The sequence below is a fragment of the Elaeis guineensis genome, chromosome 2, assembly GCF_000442705.2.
Source record: "Elaeis guineensis isolate ETL-2024a chromosome 2, EG11, whole genome shotgun sequence".
NCBI lineage: Eukaryota > Viridiplantae > Streptophyta > Magnoliopsida > Arecales > Arecaceae > Elaeis > Elaeis guineensis.
The window spans coordinates 84191387-84211921 of record NC_025994.2 but is presented as its reverse complement, the minus strand read 5'-3'; the positions used below and the strand labels follow the sequence as shown (position 1 = coordinate 84211921).

Here is a 20535-nt window from a genome sequence, read left to right as displayed (position 1 = left end):
AATAGATAAATAAAAACATAAATGACACTAGAACGTGATACAAAAACTATTGCAGTCCTCAAAACTCGAACAATGCAGGTGGCGGAAGCCTCCTGAAAACCATTCATTACAAAGTAGAAGGCCTGCCTCAAAGAAACAATATACCCCCTGGATCATAGGACCCCGCAGCTGCATTCGGCTGCATGTATGGGCATGTAAATTGAGAGCTTTATCAAAAGACCTCGGAGCTAGACTGGAGACAGACCTCAACGGTCTTGTTTTTGCCCTTTTATTTTATTATTTTATTTATTTTTTTAACGATATTCATCGTCCTATTCAAGGTAGGGATTATCCAAAAAGAGGTTAAGACTTGAGCATGCAAGAGATATCAGCTATCATTAGGTCACATAAATCAATCGTAGGCCAATCTTCTCGGTAACCCACTGGGCGGCTCTTCGGCCGACTCAAAAACAGGCTTGGAAGGATACTGTGGAATGCCCGATGAGTGCTTCTAAATCAAAAGGAATTGAAGCACTCGAATCACTCCACAGGAGCTATCCTAATGGTTTGCTTCGGATTAGGCATTCCCTCTTTCTTTCCGAATTTCGCTGGAATATCTTCCATGCTGGCCTACGATGAGGGCCGGATTAATATGGAAGCCTGAGCACAAAAGCGTGTTTGTGCGCAACAGCCTCCACCGCAAGATGCGCACTCTCTTGCAGCCATCGAAAGATATTTCATGACACCACACCAATACATTGAATAACGCCAAAGATGACAGCCGTCGTGCCTGAACTCAAATTCCATTAATGAAAAGAAACATCATGTCCCTTTTGGCCCCACCTCTCTTAATCAACTATCATTCACTAACCGACAAGACATCTCAAGCAGGGAAACAAATTTTGTGACACAGGGAATTCAAGAGAAACGAAAACATCTACGCATCGCATACTTCAACTTATCTGCAACAGTAAAAGATCTCTGAGGAGTTGGCTCCGTACCAATGTTTCTCCAGTCTGGGTTCGGGTTAAATTATAGGACGTAAATATCCAATGGCCCCCACTACAACATACCATTTTGGACAGCTCAAGATGATGACTTGAAGTCCCAAAAAACATTTATCACAGGAACTCTGAAAGCTCCTTCCAACCTAACCTCAGATACTTCAAAATTAATGATGTCACTGGGGATAACTGAACAGCGATGGACGTACAAAAATAGCTCGAGCATTTAAGCAACATCCACCCTCACCCAGAGTAAAAATCTTCTCTCAGAAAACAACGGAACCTACAGAGCATATACCAAATCAAGGCAGCAGTTATTTTCATAATGAAAGGAAGGCTTCCGGCATGATGAAATGTTTCATGCCTGACATGAAATATCATACCACTCCATATCAGATATACCATACTGTAACGGTCTCGTACCGATATACTATTTTGAAATATACCGATACTATTATATCATATCGAACCATGTATCAATATTATAGTTGGTTTTTATTGATATAAGATTCAGTACTGAAACAGTGAATCCTGATGTCTGATAATTCCAAATAATAAGAATATGAATATACATAAAAGCAGCAACTTTTAAAGGATATGCAACTATGATCGGAAATTCAATCATGATAGATAAGTTCCTATTGTTCACTAATAACAAACAAATGAAGTTTGATATCAACTTCCTAACTCTTCAAAAGTTGAAGTTGAGCTTGGGACAGCTAACGTTGGAGGCAAACGATACAACAGTAGTAAACTTACCGCTATGGGACATTCATCACTTGAATTGACTGTAGCATATCAGAGAGAGCAATGACAAGGTCCCCAGACTGGATCATTCCCCTGGCCTTGAGCAAAGAAAAAGTGCGGTTGAGATTGCTTTCCATGTCATCGGAAAAACTGAGGCGGAAGGGGATCAGACCCCACTGAAGGTTCAGCCGTCTCCTTACAGACGTTGAAGTTGTGAACGCAAAAATTGGACAGTCAGGGCGGCAGCGTGACAGAAGAGAGGCCATGTCTCCCGTCTTTGTGTAGACAAAAAGTGCATCTACTCCCAAATTGTTAGCTGAAAAGCATAATAAACATCATTAACAACATGACACAAGAACACAAGCGTCTGCTGCCAACTTGTAAGCTACAGCACATAGAACATTCACTTACAGCAAGCTTAACCATGTGATCATGGAGCCAACATGGAAGATGTAAACAAGTATCGAGTGGCAGTTGAATATGAAAGCAAATGTAATCAGATACCAGGTAATATTACCATATTTTGTACTTTCATCTTTAAAAAAGCAAGCATAGCTTGTACTTTCAGAGTCTTTTGCAAAGGAGGGCAGTTCACTGGACACCAATAGCACATGGCGGATCAGAACATTACTTAAACTTTGATCGCACCCGCAAACTTAATAGTTGTCAACAGCATAACCATCAAAAGAATTAAGGTGTCATCGACAGGATATGACTTTCTTTCGCAAAACATTTCAAGGGTATGTTCATATAGTATGTCATCAAAATAAAAGGATACCATTTTAGTGATCAAGGATCGGTATCTGCATGGCGAAGAACAACCAGACCTAAACGTGACTCCGTGAAAAAAGGGCATATAAAGTTGGAATTCAGTGTTGTTTTGCCTAGAAAAGAGGTTCATGATTCAGCAAAATACTTAGAAAAAGTGTAGGTATATACAACACATGAGATTCTAGAATGCCTTGGTGAAGTTTAAAAAAGAAAAAAAAGAAAACAAATCGGAAAACACAACACTTTTCAAGCCACTTTGACAAAGAAAAGGGGGAAACAACTTCATTGCCATTAGAGGGGAAAAAGAGTGAGGACCTGTGATGAGAACTTGAAAGTAATAATACAATGACTTCATAATTGGAAATCTTTTGTGCCTAGGGATTGCAACATGCATGCTAGCATTGACATATCTCAATGGAAAGCAACCAATTTTATAAATAAAAGGCAAGTGACTCTATAAAGTTCAGTCCAGACAGCAAATGCAAAATCATATGATCCTTAATTATGAAGCCTAATGCTCACTGTTTGCAATGAGAACAATGTAATTGTTGACTTGCAAAAATGACCAAACTTGACATCATTCAGAGAATTAGGGTCACTATGATGAGATTGCTTACCCATTTTGGCAGCTGAATTGCAGATCTCTTCTGAGATTTGGTCGGAGAAAGAGGATGCAATGTCAGGGAGCTCCATTGCTTCATAGCGCTTCTCCTCTCTCCACCACCTTTCAATCCTGAGGCTTACACTTCTAAGGACAGTGAGTGCTTTCTCTGGAAACTGACCCATGGCTGATTCACCAGAAAGCATAAGAGCATCAGCCCGCTGCCGGACCGCTTCTGATACATCAGCAACTTCAGCTCTAGTTGGTGTAGGATATTCAATCATAGACTCGAGAAGTTGAGAAGCTACAATGACAGGCTTGTTGAGCTGCCTGCACAGTTTAACGATCTTTTGTTGCGCTGAAGGAACTTGTTCCAGTGGAATTTGAGCACCTAAGTCTCCTCTGGCTACCATGGCTCCATCTGATGCGCGAATAATCTCTTCCAAATTTTTCAACGAATCAATACTCTCAATCTTTGCAATTACCGCAATATCACTGTGGTTCACATATATCATTTAGGAAGGCAAAGCCAGCACATAAGAGAACATTTCATAGGCAGGAGGAAAGAGAGGAGGGGGTGGGAAGCTATTCATCTTTTATTTTATACTTTAATGTTACACTTGATGGTAAACTAGTGAACCATGAAAGATTTGTTGAATAATTGAATTAGATAACTTTTCAACCTTCAGGAGGGAAAAATCATGCACCATTTTGGTATGAAATTCAAGATCAAGAAACATTTGTCTTAAACAATTTTAAGGCTAATTGGTGAAGAACTGACACGCATGGTGGTTTTAGTATCAGAGAACACAACCAGGAAAAAAAAAAAGGAAAACGCATTCTGAACTAGAAAAAGAACAAATCTAGTTTCTGATAGATGTGCTGGGCCGTTCCGGTAAATGACCTTTTATTTCTGTACAAATGCAGATAGGCTGTTTTCCTATCACACAGCAAACGTCAGCCCAATGCTGACAGGCAATGGATGCAGACGAGCTGCATTCACATTGGCACTATAATTGCCAGCACCAAAATACTGATGGGTCAAGGGAAACCATCATCCCAATAGAGAGCATGAGGACAGAACAACCAATTAATTATAGCTCCTGGACTCCTACTTGCTATCTCATAAGAAGTTGAGAAGGGCACTGAAGCATAAGACAGCATATATAAATGCTAACAACTTGAAAACGCAATATATACAAGTAAATTAATGACTGTAAGGGCAGTGTGTGCTCGTGAGTTAATTAGACAAACCAGCAGATATCCATACAAATACATTTATTGAAAATATTCTGATAAGCTCCATATCCCACAATCACACGATAACAGAAAGAACAATGCCTTTACAACCTACAAGACATTGTCTGCATCTGCACAATATATGCCATCCCCAGCAACCTGTATTTCATGCCAAGCTATCCAAAAGGTAATACTGGGTCATTATTAGAGTATTCTACCATAGGGCATGAAATATAGCAGACATGTATCTTTCTGGTTGAATTGAATTATGTCTTTTGCTATTAAGACAAGCAAAGGCCAGCAAAACTTAACAAATCACACTAAAATAGAAGAGAATTTCTAGTCTCAAAACTAAAGATGGTCGATGTTGGTAGATATATTTGAGCTTTCCTTAAACTAAATAATGCATTCAAATGGTCATTTCATGTGCTCCATGTGTACCTAGATCTGTATGGATGTAATTGTTTGCATTTATAGTTCTTGTCTTCTGACCAAACGAAGACCCATTCTATAACCTCATGTTTGCCCATTATTTTGGGTCACTTAAATTTGGGCCCTAAGTTATGGATGAGCATAGAAAATGAAGATAGAATGCCAGCGGCTGGAGCACTTGACAATGATGCTAGAAATAAATAACACAAACTTAGGTCATGGAAAAAGGGAGGAACCACATTACAACATGAACAGGTACAGAAGAAAAATGGCAGAACTGTGGTTGCAAAGAATTAAGTTGGTGATGATATTACAAACTCTGGACCCATGCACTGATGCCCATCTCCATCCACCATAGTCTAAAATGCAGAGCATCCTATTGCTTTTTTCTAGACATATTCTGTAACCATATTCAACAAGCCCAGTTTTGGATATAGTTATTTAGCACACAATTAGTTATATGTCATGGATATATGGATCATTACCAAATGAATGGATCCCTTTAGTATCTTTCATTCTTTTATAGGAAAAATTTTAGGGTTAAAGGAATCCTGTTTTAATTTTGCTCTCTGGCTTTTAAATCTTGAAAAGCACGTGTAGAAAACTTGCAATGCTGGTGTTACATATTACATTGGATGCTTATAGTCAAAAACTAAAAGTAGAACACTAAGTGCTGCAACAAAGACACTGGGACGACAAGGCATCTATAACATCTAGAAGTAGATACCAAAAAAAGACTTGTCACAAGATGGTGTTTATATGTGCACGTGCAAAACAAATGCAATATAATTACATATGAATAATTCGTTATGTAAGATTTCCATTTGAAGCAAGAGTATAGCACTGATAAAGCATCAGCACCTACTCACTACATTTTGAGGCAACTATTTCCAAGTTTGTTGAGCTCTTTTTACTATCCTCTCAATTCTTAGCATAACCAGTCTCGCAAAATTGTTGCATGCAAAAAGAAGGCTCAAGCATGAATAACTAAATAAATGGATGACACGAGCGCTTCCTATTCCAATTTCTTGTATAAATATATAATAAAAATCCACAGAGAGTAGGGTAACAAAATCATTAGAAGCCTAAATTTGGCCATTATTGAACATAAAAATGCTAATAGTTGGGAAGTGCCTTCATGATTTCAATTATTTTGGAAAAAATCAGTATACACAAAGTAACTCCATATAACAACCATATCTGAACATTTCTACATATTTCTGCAATGAAGAAATAAAGCATCATTATGAGCATTAGTTTGGACAGTCTTAAAATTAATCCAGAATGTATGTGCGGACGTTGTATATAAACATTTGGGATTCATTGACAATTCTAAGTACTGGAAGTAACTTGTAGAGAACTTCTTGCTTGTAAAGAGTGGGGAAGAAATACAGCCCAATTTTTGGTTTCATTTAACATTTCTGGTTAACTTCAAGATGCTCCACTTTGCAGTATTATTAGAAAAAGAAACCTCATATCTTTGCATCATGTGAAAGAAAAATAACCAACATTTTAACTAAAGGGTACAAACTGGCTAAACAACAGAATACAATTGCAGTTGTCCAGCACTTGGATTTAGAAAATGAATAGAAATTTGTGGAGATAAACATTATGAGAGAACCTTATCCCATCACTGTAGTAAATATTGAATAGAACCTAGCACCTTTTTGTATGACCATGTTAGCATTGATGCAATCATCGAAGCAGGTTTCGTACGCTATCTAATTGAAATTAGGGCATCAGGCATAGTAAAGTGAAGAATTAGTGCATGGTTACTTGAGTATGAATCAATTGCATAAGATGATTATTAAGACTATTATTATGCTTCCCATCACCATGCAATAGCACATTAAAAAAATGACTTCTTGTCCAAGTTTTGTTCCACTCCAGGAAGATAAAAGACTACAGAAAGTTAATAAGCTAAAATGTCTGTGACAAGCAACTTTTTATCCAATCCTATGCTAGAGTGCTTGTGACTTCAACTTGATACTTCATAAATTCCAACAGACACTATACCTCCAATAAAGAAAAGAACTAAACAAAGGGGAAAAAAATAGCATAAAGAAAGCCCTTTCCAGTTACCTGTCACAACATCGTGCAGCTATATAGCTTTTGAGATGACTAATGACTTCTGCAGACTTGACAAATGAAACCGCAATAAAATCTACACCCTCAGCAATCCCAAAGTCTATATCCAGCCAGTCCTGCAAAGATCCAAAAGCACGAGGTAAGAAATATGAAGTTTTCATAGCATTTAGCAGGCTACCAAAATTAACTCTTCTTTCCATACTCTCTACTAGTGAGATTCTTCAACCAGTTAATCAGCGTGTCGTACATGCATGCATAGATGCGTACCCAAAAACCTTTGATGCTTCATCTCTGTCAATCACGACTAATTCAATCGATCGGTTGAACAAACTTCATTTGAAATAGTGGCATAGTTAACAAAAACAAAGATACAAGAAGAGAATTCCAGTTTGGCTTCTCAATAAGGCTTTGAAAGGAAGAGGCATGTTCAATTCACAAGAGTTTTGTCCTCATCTCCGAAATGAGGTTCTTGTCAAGTCAAGGTGATAAAGTGGGCTTTCTTATTCCCACTTCTGACTCTTTCCCTTTTTCTCTTGAAATGTGCATACATGCATGCATATATAGGCAATTCAAAAAATAAAGCAAAAATCTCAGTTTATGAAAATATTTCCATAGTTACTATTTCTTGGACAAGAGAACAGAACCTAACTTAAACTGTTTACAGCCACTTTAGTGAACCTCTATTAATATTTCATCCCATAGCATGCGCATCCATATATATATATATATATTAGTGTAATAAGAAATAGTGACTGAAGAGTATAACAAGTGAAACAGCCAAGTTCAAGAATGCACAAGTTCAGACATCAAGCTGCAACCTAGAAGAGAGCTCTTGCATGTTAATCTTAACGAAGATTAAAATGCCATGGATAATCTGCAAGCAATTGGCAAAAGGAATCAAACTTATCTACCAAGTTGTGTCAGTCTTCAATAGCAACAAAATGACAGGGTTGAACCTGATCCAGAGAATGCAGAAAGAGAATCACCAGAACTACCCCGGTGGAAGTCATGGCAAAAGGTTGAGAAGAAAGAATTTAAGAGGGGATGACCTGAGTTCGACATAACAAGAGAAGAAATTCACAACATTGACGAAAATTATGAGAGACAGAAGATATCCAAACATTTGTATTCCTCAAGTTACATTAACATTCCACAAAAATCAACAGAAAACTCATTCATGAATGTTCATATGCAAGTCGATGACCTTTCATTGTAGCCATTGTATTTAAGATGCAGGCGGAAGTTATTAAATAGCAAGTTTTCAATATGGGTAATGCTCTTTATGTCAACAAGGAAAACAAAATGAAATCCATGAAATGAGTAGTTACAAAAGTTTAGCAAGTTCAACATTCAAGCATATAATGACATTCGATAATCAATTCAACAGATTCTTCCACTTAACTTACAATTTTCAAAGATTTTTCAGCCACTTCATAAGGATGTACCCACCTTAGAAGAAATTGTAGGAAGCATGGCATTACGTTCCCTAACTAGACTGCCATCACGCCAGAAAGTTAGATTAGCCCGTGGCAACAGCAGCCCAGGATCAGTACAGCGACATTTTACATCCGGACCAATCTTTTCGATCACCTCAAACTCGACCATTCCCCCATCCACGATAAGTTCATCACCCACCCTCACATCTGTCAAAAATTCCAACAGCTTAAACATTAAATAATACAGAAGTAATACAAGAACCAAAAAGGGGCCTTCTCTCATAAGCAAACAATGGTTCAGGCCATAACCTTCAGCAAACCCATCATAGTTCACATGAATGGTGCGGTCCGGAAGGGGTGAGTTAAAAGCTCTGACACTGAACGTCCAAATCTCACCATCCTGCATAGCATAGAATACCACATAACATGGTAAACATGCAAATATATATTTACAGTCCAAACTCTATGTTGTGAATACAACAGATGGGCATAGAAGTTAAAAGTGATTTCAGTTGGATAAGTCTATTGTCTAAAAGCAAGAGCACGAAAATAGGTGCCTTAGATGGGACAAGAAAAATAAAAGGTCATCAAAATTTCAGCAGCAAAATTAAGGCGATGCACTCATCTGGAGAAGCTTGCAGAAATAAAGTCATTTCCTAGAATGGAAATGAATGAACTGCACTTGTGATAAACAATCAACTAGTATACATTGATCCATTTAAAATTGAAGGGGACATTCCCAGGTCTAAATCTTGCTTTACGCATGAAAATGCGTGTGAGAATTTGCTACATGAATCCAAATTATGGTTCCCACTTCTATTACATAGACATCCCTAGTTATAACCCTCCCTGAGCCATGCTCTAGGAAAATATGCTAGAGGGCCACTATAATTGATGGTCAATTATAACAAATGGCATTGCTGAAAATGTTCACCGCTTCCCTCTTGTTGATTTGTAAACTCGACTTTTAAACAAGTTATATCAATTACAAATAGGCATTTCTGGTAGTGAAAGTAGGCGATGGTATCAGTAATCCTAGAAGTAACTAGTACTTTCATATATTTCCAACTCTAAGTTATCGCATAAACTGCGGGAACCCAATTGCTTACCCAAAAGGAAAAAAAAAAGAAGAGCAAAGGAAACAAAAGTTAGTGCACATCATTAGCAACTTAATTTCATCATGTAAAATTAGAATTCTAAAATTACATCGAAAAATGTTAACCCACTAGTGAACAGACTGGATCAGCTGAGTCACGATCGGACATCACCTACATTCAAGCCAAAGAAATGGCAACCCAATTTATGTGTGAAAAAAGAACCCTCAAGAATCTTCACCTCGGCCTTGGCAGAGGCGGCACCGCCGAGATCACCCATGTGGATCTCACTTCCCTCGGTGTCCATCATCACGGCGACGGCGAACCCCTTCTCCTCGTTGAGCCGGCGGACCTGGCGGATGACGCGGCGGTGCCAATCCTGGGTGCCGTGGCACATGTTGAGCCGGGCGACGTTCATCCCCCCGACGGCGAGCGCCTCCAGCTGCTCCGACCCGCACGTCGCCGGCCCGATCGTGCACACCAGCTTGGTCCGCCGTGTGCTCCGGAACCCGTTCTCCTTCAGCTCTGCCTCCGTCACCGCGTCCACGTCGATCGCCGCGGCGGCGGCGGCGGCGGCGGATGCGCTGATGCCGTTGTCGGAGGAGAGGACCACCGGGCCGAGATCGGGCGCCGGGGGCGGGGAGGCGGAGGCGCGGCAGATCTGTCGGCAGAGGAGTCGGTGATGATGGGGGAGGGAGGGGAGGCAGGGCCGGAGGAGGCGAGGGGAAGGGGACGGGGAGGGAGGGGCGAGGAGGTGGAGTGATTGGGCCATTTCTTGGTTTCTCGGGCGGAACCCTACGAGACGGAGTTCGCTGGCGAGCGGGGGCGGAGAATTAGAAGGACTTGAGGGAAGACGGAGAGCTGGTTTAGCTACAGAGTGACGGAGACTACGAGGTGAGGGATGGGGGTTTCGGAGCTCGACTTCGATGTTGTCGCCACGGATGACGAAATCTTTGGCCGCCCAAGGATATTCCCCCGCACATGCTAAAATTATAATTTCAATCTTTGACAGGGGTCTGTATGAAAAAGATATGTCGATAAACGACCTTACGTTACGTTTGTTTAAGGAATCACGTGCATGACAGAACTCAGATCTTTATTATTTTGGTATTCCAGAAGGGGTTGCATGTGAAATAGTCTGTCTGAAGTTGAAACAGCGGCCCGCTGTAAGAAGTGCACAACGATCACCCGCATCACAAATACGGGGGGTCTGTAATTTGAGCATTTGGCAGGGTTCTATAAATTTGTAGTCGATGTCACCTTGTGATGACATTTGTGATGCCAACATTGGTAGGGGTACCTTTTTTTCTCCTTTTTGGGTATTGTAGGGGTACTATGTGAGAACATCTTAACATTTGAAGTAAAATTGGCAATTTTTTTCTGGCATAAAACTTGTTTTGATAAGAACTTTTATAAATAAGTTTAATGCAAATACACATTCACAACTCCATGGGTGTTGGAAGAATATTTTAGTATCGATTCATCTTTTTCGCTCTTTCTATTGGAGGGAAATGAAGACAATCCATGCTTGCTCAACACTGATGCACCAATTTAAATATCTGATATTAGTGTGTTTGAGGTCACGAATTAATTTTATGTTGGAAATGTAGTTACTAAAATATGATGTATGCTTTTGTATTCATCTTGAGAAATGATTGATAGGAGTACAATTGTTTATTGTATACTCTTTATTAAATGATGAATATACCATGTATGATGCATATGTAATGAGGTGTCTATATAATGTGAGGTTATATATGCATTCTTGCAAGACTACCGTTACATATTTTTAATTATTAGTAAATACTTTTTGTCAACTTCGCTATCAAATACATGTCATCATCTTCTCCTATGATGGCTCAAAACTTTAACTTAATTAAACCCGACAATCTAAAAGTCTTCCTTTCCTATGGTCATTGTATATACACTTACTGCAAAAATGATTCCTGCATGTTTTATTGTTAATACTTACATAAAGGCAAGCAACAAGGTGTAGCAAGGTATGATTTAGACTTGCCATGTTAGACTTGGAAGTTATATGAACCAGCAAAAATCATAGGGCTATATGGAAATTGAGATGATCTGGTATATGCCTTCATTTCTTGTCTATTAGTTTGATGCAAGCATACTTTGGAAAGTCAAATGTTATACTTTTGCATTTCTTGATGAATAGAGAAAACTATTAGAAAGTGCATGCAAGTCCTTTGCACTTGATGATTAATTTTGGCACCTAGATGGCGATGCACTTCTCTATGTTTTTTTAGATATAGGGTTTTACTTTGGCTTTTTTAAAGTTTTTATTTAAGATGCTTTTCCACCTCCATCATTCAGTTGGATTTATTTTAAAGGGACATTTTCAACTAAATGATTCATTTGGCTCTTTTTTTTTTTAGGTAGAGGACTCATGCAAGAAGTTAGAAAGATGAGACCAAGTTGCTTATGAGTGGCACGATTCATTTGTAGCACTATCTATAGACTGATAGTATAGAGAAAGACCCTAACCATATGTCAACGTAAAATTTTAATATTGCATTTTAGTAAAAGTCAACATGGATTGCATTCAACATTTCCTAATCTGGTTCCATCTAATTACTAGATAGTTTTTTCATATTATTGGCACCATTCTCGCATTGGTCTTTTTCTTTTAATTATTGTATGCTGCACTCTTGACTTGATAGATTTTCAAGAAAATATAACCGTTGTAACATTATTCAAGTTCCCTTAAAAAAAAAAAAAGTTCTTGTTGTACTTCAGTATGTTTTCATATAAATACTATATGGTTTTGTGTACTCTTGAGCACTTAGTATATGATCCAAAGTTTCTTCTCTTTTAAACAATAAAACATAAACTGAAGAATAGATTTATGTACATCAGACGGCCATGATAGTTTTGCTTTGTTAACCCCATAACTTCACCTCTGAGAGAACTAACATATATTTCCTTTAACAATGAAGTAAATTATATATTTTCCTCACTGATCGTTGTGATTTATAAATTGACTCAGTAATGCCGCTTGACAATAATTATGCTTTAAAGCATCCATATGTATCATTTTAACTTAAAGAATAGTACCGAGATACACTTTATGCTTGACATACAACGATGGTATTGACACTATATCCTAGCTAATCAGTTGTTCTATCAATTAACCATGAGTGGCAGGAGTTCATCTCAACCATTCTGCAAAGAATGCCTGGAAATACTTTAAAAATATCAAATACTTCTGGCTTCTTTTAAGCTTAATTATGATTGTTACTCAGGAAACATTTTGCAAGCAACTCTAATGTACGGTAGCATAGGTATTACCAAAGTGGCTTGACATGCTATAGTAATACCTTTATTAATCTCAACCACTTTGGCATATCGTTGACCTTCGATCCCCTGATCCCCATCTAGTTGTCATTAAGTCAAAAAAAATTGTTGACAATACCCATAACTAAAATAATATTAATACAACAACAAAAACGGCGGTGGCGATTTGACATTCCACAAACATCACATCAATTACCTTTTTTGGAGATTATCTTTCAATTTTTTTTTGTTGGGTACTTTTGAGGGATCCATTAATTTGTAAAATTTTTCTCTTTTAATTAATTTTCACCTTCAAATTCATATTTTATCAAAGTTATTAAATCCGACCCGATCTTAACCCGGATAAGGCACCGGGTTAATGGGTCAGCGGTCCAACCGTCGGGTCAACGGTTGAACCGACGGGTCAATGCACAAATCATAAAATCTAAAATTTAATAACCTGTTTATATCCAGAAATACAATAATAGTCCTGATAATATATATTCCAATGCTACAAGTATCAAAATACAAATGAAACAAAACTGTAATCCTATAAATACAAATAATTAGACTAAAATATTGATGAATATAAAGATTTAATGGCATAAAGTTATAAATGCATAATAACTAGTAGTTTAAACTTTAAAACATAACCATCCACATCTGCTAGCAAAATGAAAAGTTTTAACAAACAAGTACATAATAATGTACGACATTTCACTTCAATATCTTTTAAAAAAAAAAGTTAAAAGTGATAAACAAGTACATTTCACTTCAATATCTTTTAAAAAAAAAAGTTAAAAGTGATAAACAAGTACACAACATAAAAATTCAAGCTAATGGACTGAAATTTATGTCAATATTTGCAAAAACATCTTCTTGAGTTGCAATGTTCTCATCTCCTCCATCTTCTCTCCTATTCGCATCATTTCCATCATTTTCACCATCATCACCATCCAAATCTTCCAAGTTCAATATATCTATAAAACCATAATTTTAACAAAAAGTTAAAAAGAAAAATCATATGTAATAAAATTATAATAATATTTTATTCATAAACTATATAATAAAATAATTCGCTCACCATTATTATTATTTTCTTGAATAGAACATGATGCCAATTCACGGTGAAAAGTTTCTAATTCCTCACTAGTTAACTCCGATGGCTCATCGACTAATATCCACGCATCATTATCACCAAACAATTCAAAGTCAATAGGATCATAGTTGCGACCCTTGAAATAAAACCTGTATTTAATATTTGTTAGTTTGAAAATTAAATAACAAAAAATAAATACAAGCAATTGGATATCATTCACAATAAAATTACCTTTGTTGTAGTCTCAAATTATAGTGCACAAATACTAGATCATTAAGCCTTTGATGCTCTAACCTATTTCTCTTTTTAGAATGAATATGTTCGAAGATGCTCCAATTTCTCTCGCACCCGGATGCACTACAAGTTTGGCTTAAAACACGAATAGCTAACTTTTGCAAATTAGGTGCACAACTTCCATAGGTGACCCATCATTCATCTAGATACAAAATATTGTATTTGTTAAAATAGAATGTAATTGAAAAAACTTTATATCAATAAAACTAATGAAAGCATAAGAACATAACTAAGGAACAAGCTTACCTGGAGCCAAGCGACTTCGATCATTTATAGCCGATGAGCATCCAAAGTCATTTTCTGTATTTCTAAATAATCTCATCTCATTAGTTAAGTTCCCCTGCAAGGTTGGATTACCAAATGAATATCTCTCTATGACATCTAAGAGTCTAGAAACACTACGAGGATGTTTATCCATAAGTTCTGAGTCATATTGAAAACATGGATTCAACCAAAACCCAGCTGCATGAAGATTTTGGTGTAATTGCAAATCCCACCGAGAATCAACTATTCTCAAATAAGTTTCAACTACAATCTTTCTCCTTCTAAATCTCTTGATCATTTCATCTCTAGCTTGATGCATAGCATGATACAAGTAACCCATTGAAGGTCTATCATCACTGTCAACAATCCTCAAAACTCGAATTAAAGGCTCTGTTAGTTTAACAATGGTTGCACATTCATTCCAAAAAAGAGAATTAAGCACGTCATCGGTAAGCTTTTTTCCTTTACTATCTTTAGCATAAGCTGAAGTTGTCCACTCTCTAGAAGTCACCATTGCTCTTAATGCATCTTTGTGGCCCAATATGCTTTGTAAAGCAATAAAATTGGTAGCAAAACGTGTAGGTGCCGGACGAATTATCTCCTTTCCACCAGTAAATTTTCTCATCAAATATAAAGGATAACAATGATTATAAATATATTTTGTGATACCTGCAGCATGGGCTACGGTGTTCTTCACTGAAACTAACTTGCCAATATCTTGCATGATGAGATTAAGACAATGAGCAGCACAAGGTGACCAAAAAAGTGTAGGAAAGTCTTGCTCCAACTTTTTACCTGCAGCAACATAGTTTGCAGCATTATCAGTCACTACATGAACCACATTTTCAAAACCAACGGACATGACAATTTCTTTGAACAACTTATACAACATATCAGCTGTCTTTGAGGTATCTGAAGCATCTACGCTTTTCAAAAATACGGTCCCTCTAGGACAATAAACTAAAAAATTAATCAAAGTTCTCCTACACTGATCTGTCCATCCATCAGCCATGATTGTGCATCCAGTTTTCTTCCATGTGGCACGAAAGCTTTCAACATACTTTTTCACCTCATCAACATTCTTGGTTAACAAATAACCACGAACAGAATGAAAATTTGGAGCCTTGTAACCCGGCCCCATACTAGCTATTGCATCTATCATACACTGATAATACTTAGAGTTGACAGCATTAAATGGCACACATGCATCTATCATCCATTTTGTCACTGCAAGATCACACCTTTCAACTGCTTCTTTGTTTTGCAACAAGCTTTTTATAGTTGGTTGAACACCAGGAGTTGTTCTGGGCATGAAATAATTTCCAATTATTCCTAGTTGTTTTTCTTTTCCACCTTCTATATTTTTACCTCTTGTATTATCCGTAGACTTGTTTGATGAGGGAGGAATTTCTTGTATGTCATCATCTTCACCTAATTGCCTATAATATACTTGTTCCTCATGTTCCTTATGCCTTGCACTAAAGGGATTGTAATCTTCACCCATTTTCTTTGTTCTTTTCTTCTTCTCACTAATAGCTTGAATATTTTGTATCATTTGATGGCGAATATCCGCCAGTACCTTGCGACATGGTTCTACTTCTCCTTTTACTCCTGCAAGATGTTGTTTGAAGCGATTGATCCCACCACCAGCAAATGACTTTCCACAATACAAGCATGCCAACTTCATCCTTTTGGTATTACCACTAAGTTCAGGAGCTTCTCTACAATGATTCCATGCAGGATCACTTTTACCTCTAACCCTAGTTATTTGAGTGGATGAAGTATTACTTGAATCATCCATGGATGGCATACTTCCCTCAATAGAGGCCATTTTGATAATCTACAAAGAAAATTAAATTAAGCTATAATTTATAAGTAGAAGATAAAATAAATAAATAACAAGATGAAGTCATCAACATCTTCTTTCATTTCTATCCAAATTTTTTTTTTCATGATCCTATAGAGTCAAACTCATGGTGATCATAGATTACAGAAATTAAAAAAATAATATTTAATATTTACCGGATCAATTAGTATAGCATCATTAAAAAAAAAAAAAAATTTTCATGTTCACGGAATTATGGGTGTTTACTGTTTACTGTACTGTGATGTTTACAGTAATACTGTATTACTGTGACACTGCAGTAAAACTGTTTACAGTAATACTGTATTACGGTATTACCGCACTCCGCAGGCGCAGAGGCGCAGACAGTCACAGGCGCAGACAGTCACAGGCTCACAGTCACAGCCACAGGTCACAGCATTTAAAAAAAAAAAAAAAAATCGCCGTGTCCGCGGCTGTATACGGAGGAGGAGGAGGCGGCGGAAGGGGGAGGAAGGCGGACGACCGACGGCCATATGGAGGAGGAGGAGGAGGAGGAGGAGGAGGCGGAGGAGGGAGCGTACAGAGGAGGAGGAGGAGGAGGCCGAGGGGGGAGGGGGTTGAGCGTACGGAGGAGGAGAAGGAGGCGGCGGAGGGGGGAGGGAGCCGAGGGAGGAGGAGGCAGAGGGGGGAGGGAGTCGAGCATACGGAGGAGGAGGAGATGGCGGAGGGGGGAAGGAGCCGACGGAGGAGGAGGCAGAGGGGGGAGGGGATCGAGCGGAGGAAGAGGAGGCGGACGGCGGAGGAGGAGGAGGCGGAGGGCGAAGGTGGCCGAGCGGAGAAGAAAGAGGCAGAGGAGGGCGAGCAGAGGAGGGAGCGGACGGAGCAGAGCTGCCGGACTCCGGAGATTTGAAAAAAAAAAAAAAAAGTTAGACTTAGATTACTCACCGGCTGACCGGAGACGGAGAAGACTCGGTTCTCCTCTCCTCCGCTGCCGGCTGCCGCTGCTGATTTCGTCGCCGATGACGCCGAGGGAAGATGGCGGACTGGCTGAGCCTCTGAGGTTGGGGCCCTTGGGCCGCTGCGGCTGGGGTTTGAGGCTTTGAGCTCGGGAACGAAGGGACGGGGACGACAGGAGGAAGGAAGCCAGGAACAAACAGACGAACCGTCGATCTCGTCGTCTCGACTCTCGAATCAAAATTTTGTTTTTAATTCCACGGCTCAACCGGGTTAGACCGGGTCGAACGGTTCACGGTTCAACCGGCCGGGCCGGACGGTTTTAACCGAATTTTAAACATGAACGGTTTAATTAGATAACCGGCCCGGTCTTCTGATCGGGTCACCGGGTTTGCGGTCCGACCGGCCGGGCCGGGTCGGGTTTAATAACACTGTATTTTATAGCATTTGCGGGGCTTTCCCTTACAAGCAAACCACATTAACTTCGTCCAAGGATTTTTATCCTGCACAACAATTTCCTTATTTTGCCTTTTTATTTTCTACTATCTTCACACCTGGTTTCTTGCATTCTTTTTTTCAATCAAACGTAGAAAAGAGCAGAAAGAAAAAGAGAAGAAACCAATCCTCCTGTGCCGGATCTGGTAAGTCTGTAGCCATCACTTCTTCTTTCCGCTTTCATTTTTCACTTTAACATTTGGAAACTTAAAGAGTAGAATCATGTGACAGCCAAGGACTTTTTCAGTGCTCTCAAAATCTAAAAAATTAGATGATTCAATGCATTTCTTTACAAGTATTTATGTGTCTGAAAAATGCATCACGACTTCTCGACCAAAGAAGGTGGTTTGAAAGCAAATGGCCGATACCAAGACAATACCCATGCTCACTAGTTAACATGTTGCATAGACCTTGTTGCACTCATGCCACATAAAAATTTTTCTTGAAATATCCTTTTTTTTTTTTGGGTTCACTATGCGAAGAACGAGGATATAGTTGCTTGGCATGATACTATCCGAGGTGCATGCAGTGATTTGGATGCTTTGCCACTCGTAAAATTGCCAAATCTTTTCCATCTCTTGCTGTAATTTAATTTAGCTTGACATGTATCCACAACTTGTCGCAAAATGCAAGTTAAATGAGCCAAACTCCCACTTCCTTCGATTTAGGCAGTCTTCATCTTGATGTTTGTGTACGATATTCCAGCCGGCAGGATGCATAGAAAGCTTCTGAAAATTGCCGCGTTACAGCTACAGCAACTGGTGTCCACGAGCCGAGCTGTTGGGGTGGGGGAGTGCGGAGGAGCCGCAGGCTCTAAGGGTGGGGGACGGCAGCGGCGCCACGAAAAAACCGTGGGCCGTCAGAGGGTGGGGGATCGGAGGGAAGGAGCGTGGAGCAGCAGCAAAGCCGCAGATCATGAGGTGGGGGCATGCGGAGAGGCTGCTGGCCGCAGGGGCGGAGGCGCAAAGAAGCTGCCGGCTACGGGGGTGGAGGTGGGGGTGGGGCGCGGAGAAGCTGTCGGCCTCGGGGGTAGGGAAGCGGAGAAGCGGCCAGCTACGAGGGAGGGGGGGAATGGGAAAGCTGCCGGCCGCAAGGGCGGAGGCGTGGAGAAATTGCCGACCACGGGGGTGGGGGGCGTGGAGAAGCTGCCGGGCCGTCGGAGGGGGGGGGGGGGGGAGGGGAGGACGGTGGCACGGAGAAGTCCGGGGCCACTGGGGTGTAGAGCACGAGGAGAGGCGGAAAAAGATGGAGGAGCCGCACCGGCAGGGAGGCGGAGAAGCCGCGGGCCACCGGAGGGGTGGAGTGCGGGGAGGGGTGGAAGAGGATGGAGGAGTCGCACCGACATGGGGGTCTGGTAGCGCACAGGGAGGGGGGGAAGAGGAAGGAGGAGCCGAGAGGACAGGGCGGGCCGGCGTGGGGGGGGGGGAAGAGGACGGAGGAACCGCGCCAGTCGGGGTGGGGGACGGTGGGCGGAGAGAAGGCACGGGCAGAAAGGGGAAGAAGAAAGAAAAAAATAAAAAACATTATTTTAAAAAATAAAAATTATGTATAAATTTTTAAATATTTTTTATAATAAAATAATATAAAAAAGCATCATAGTAAAATCATGTTTGTATCTTAGGTTTACGTGGATGTTTATGGTTATTAATGAATGATTTAAGCACTAGTAGTGTGTGTTCCTTTTATTTTTTTTCCTTGCATAGAAGCAAGTTCTTTTTTTATTAATGTTTATGCAACTTAGGGTCAAGCATCGAATTGTTGTTCATGGTCCCTAGAATTATATATGACGAGTCTTGCCAATTTATATGTACGGAATTTCAAAGAAGGATTTTCTTTCTTTAATTAAAATCCATATGTAACTCGAGTATTTGATGCAAGATTAAAAGTGATATGTTGGATAAGAGACCTAGATGCATGGACAATATTTGTGATGTTAAGCATATGAATTAACAAGAATTGGTTGGGTCCAATAAACATTTTGGGTTCAAATTGCAGATGTATCATTTTCAATATAATTCTTACCAAAATTAGCTTGATATATACGGACGCTTTTTTTTTTTTTTTTTTCTTTGGTGTTCATCTCATCTTATCCCAGTAACTTTTTTTTAATTAATCAAAATCATTAAACCAATTTACAATAAATACGATTGTGGGAATCAGAAAAAAAATTATTAAAAATTTGATAAAAATATATGATAAAATTATTCCAAGATGATTAGCTACAGTAACTTATTCCAAAGCAACTTTCGTGAGCTACTTCACCGGTCACTAACGCAATCTTTTTTTGTTGTTGGTGCAAACTCTCCCGTTGCATGGGCGTTTGCCAGGGACGTGTTCACAGGCTTTCTCCCTCACATCATTTCTGGTTTTCTTTTTTGTTAGGATTTGACGCCTTGAGATTCAGCCCACGTTGAGCCCACAGCGAGGTTCGCGGCGAAAAACGGAGTCCAACGAGACCAAGATCACCTGAAACGGAGCTCGGATGGAGGAGATACGAGCTTTTGAAGTCGGCATGATAATCGAGGTGGCGGGGACCGCCGGCGACCGGCGGCGGGCGACAGCGGTGCGGCCGCAGGCGGCGGCGTGCGGGACGCGCGTCCCAGGCCCGCGCGGGACGCGCGTCCCAGCGGCCTGCTGGCCCCTTGCCCCGGTCCACCGTGGACCGGGTGGTCCACCGTGGACCGGGTGGTCCACGGAGTGGTCTGTGGACCGCGTGGGCGTTTCCCACGCGTTTCTCGCGGTCCACGGCACTATTCCGTGGACCGGAGCGCGATCCGACGGCCCAGGAGGCTCCCGGTCTTGATCCGACGGTCCAGGGGTTTTTTAGCTTTATTTAGGACTCCTAATCACTCTCTAATCAAGTTTTAACATATGTTTAAGCCTTAAAAAGGCCCTGAGAACGAACAGAAGAAGGGTGGTTCG

The 20535-nt window shown here is 40.0% G+C and overlaps 2 protein-coding genes and 1 long non-coding RNA gene across 3 annotated transcripts; all 3 read right to left on the bottom strand.

The window, feature by feature from the left end:
* Nucleotides 1–1459: 1459 nt before the first annotated feature.
* Nucleotides 1460–10343, bottom strand: LOC105055684 (pyruvate kinase isozyme A, chloroplastic). The gene is made up of 6 exons (XM_010937608.3): nt 9633–10343; nt 8607–8697; nt 8311–8504; nt 6856–6977; nt 3119–3597; nt 1460–2046 (listed from the first exon to the last, which is right to left on the bottom strand). Exons 1-6 carry the CDS (start codon nt 10161–10163, stop codon nt 1745–1747), a joined length of 1719 nt encoding a protein of 572 aa, XP_010935910.1. The 5' UTR covers nt 10164–10343; the 3' UTR covers nt 1460–1744.
* A 3158-nt stretch (nt 10344–13501) lies between these two features.
* Nucleotides 13502–14200, bottom strand: LOC105033048 (uncharacterized). The gene is made up of 3 exons (XR_012138379.1): nt 14013–14200; nt 13767–13930; nt 13502–13662 (listed from the first exon to the last, which is right to left on the bottom strand). It is a non-coding gene; the product is annotated as an uncharacterized lncRNA (long non-coding RNA).
* A 104-nt stretch (nt 14201–14304) lies between these two features.
* LOC140855294 (uncharacterized) lies at nt 14305–16170 on the bottom strand. The gene has a single exon (XM_073251166.1). It carries the CDS (start codon nt 16168–16170, stop codon nt 14305–14307), a length of 1866 nt encoding a protein of 621 aa, XP_073107267.1.
* Between the last annotated feature and the right edge of the window lie 4365 nt (nt 16171–20535).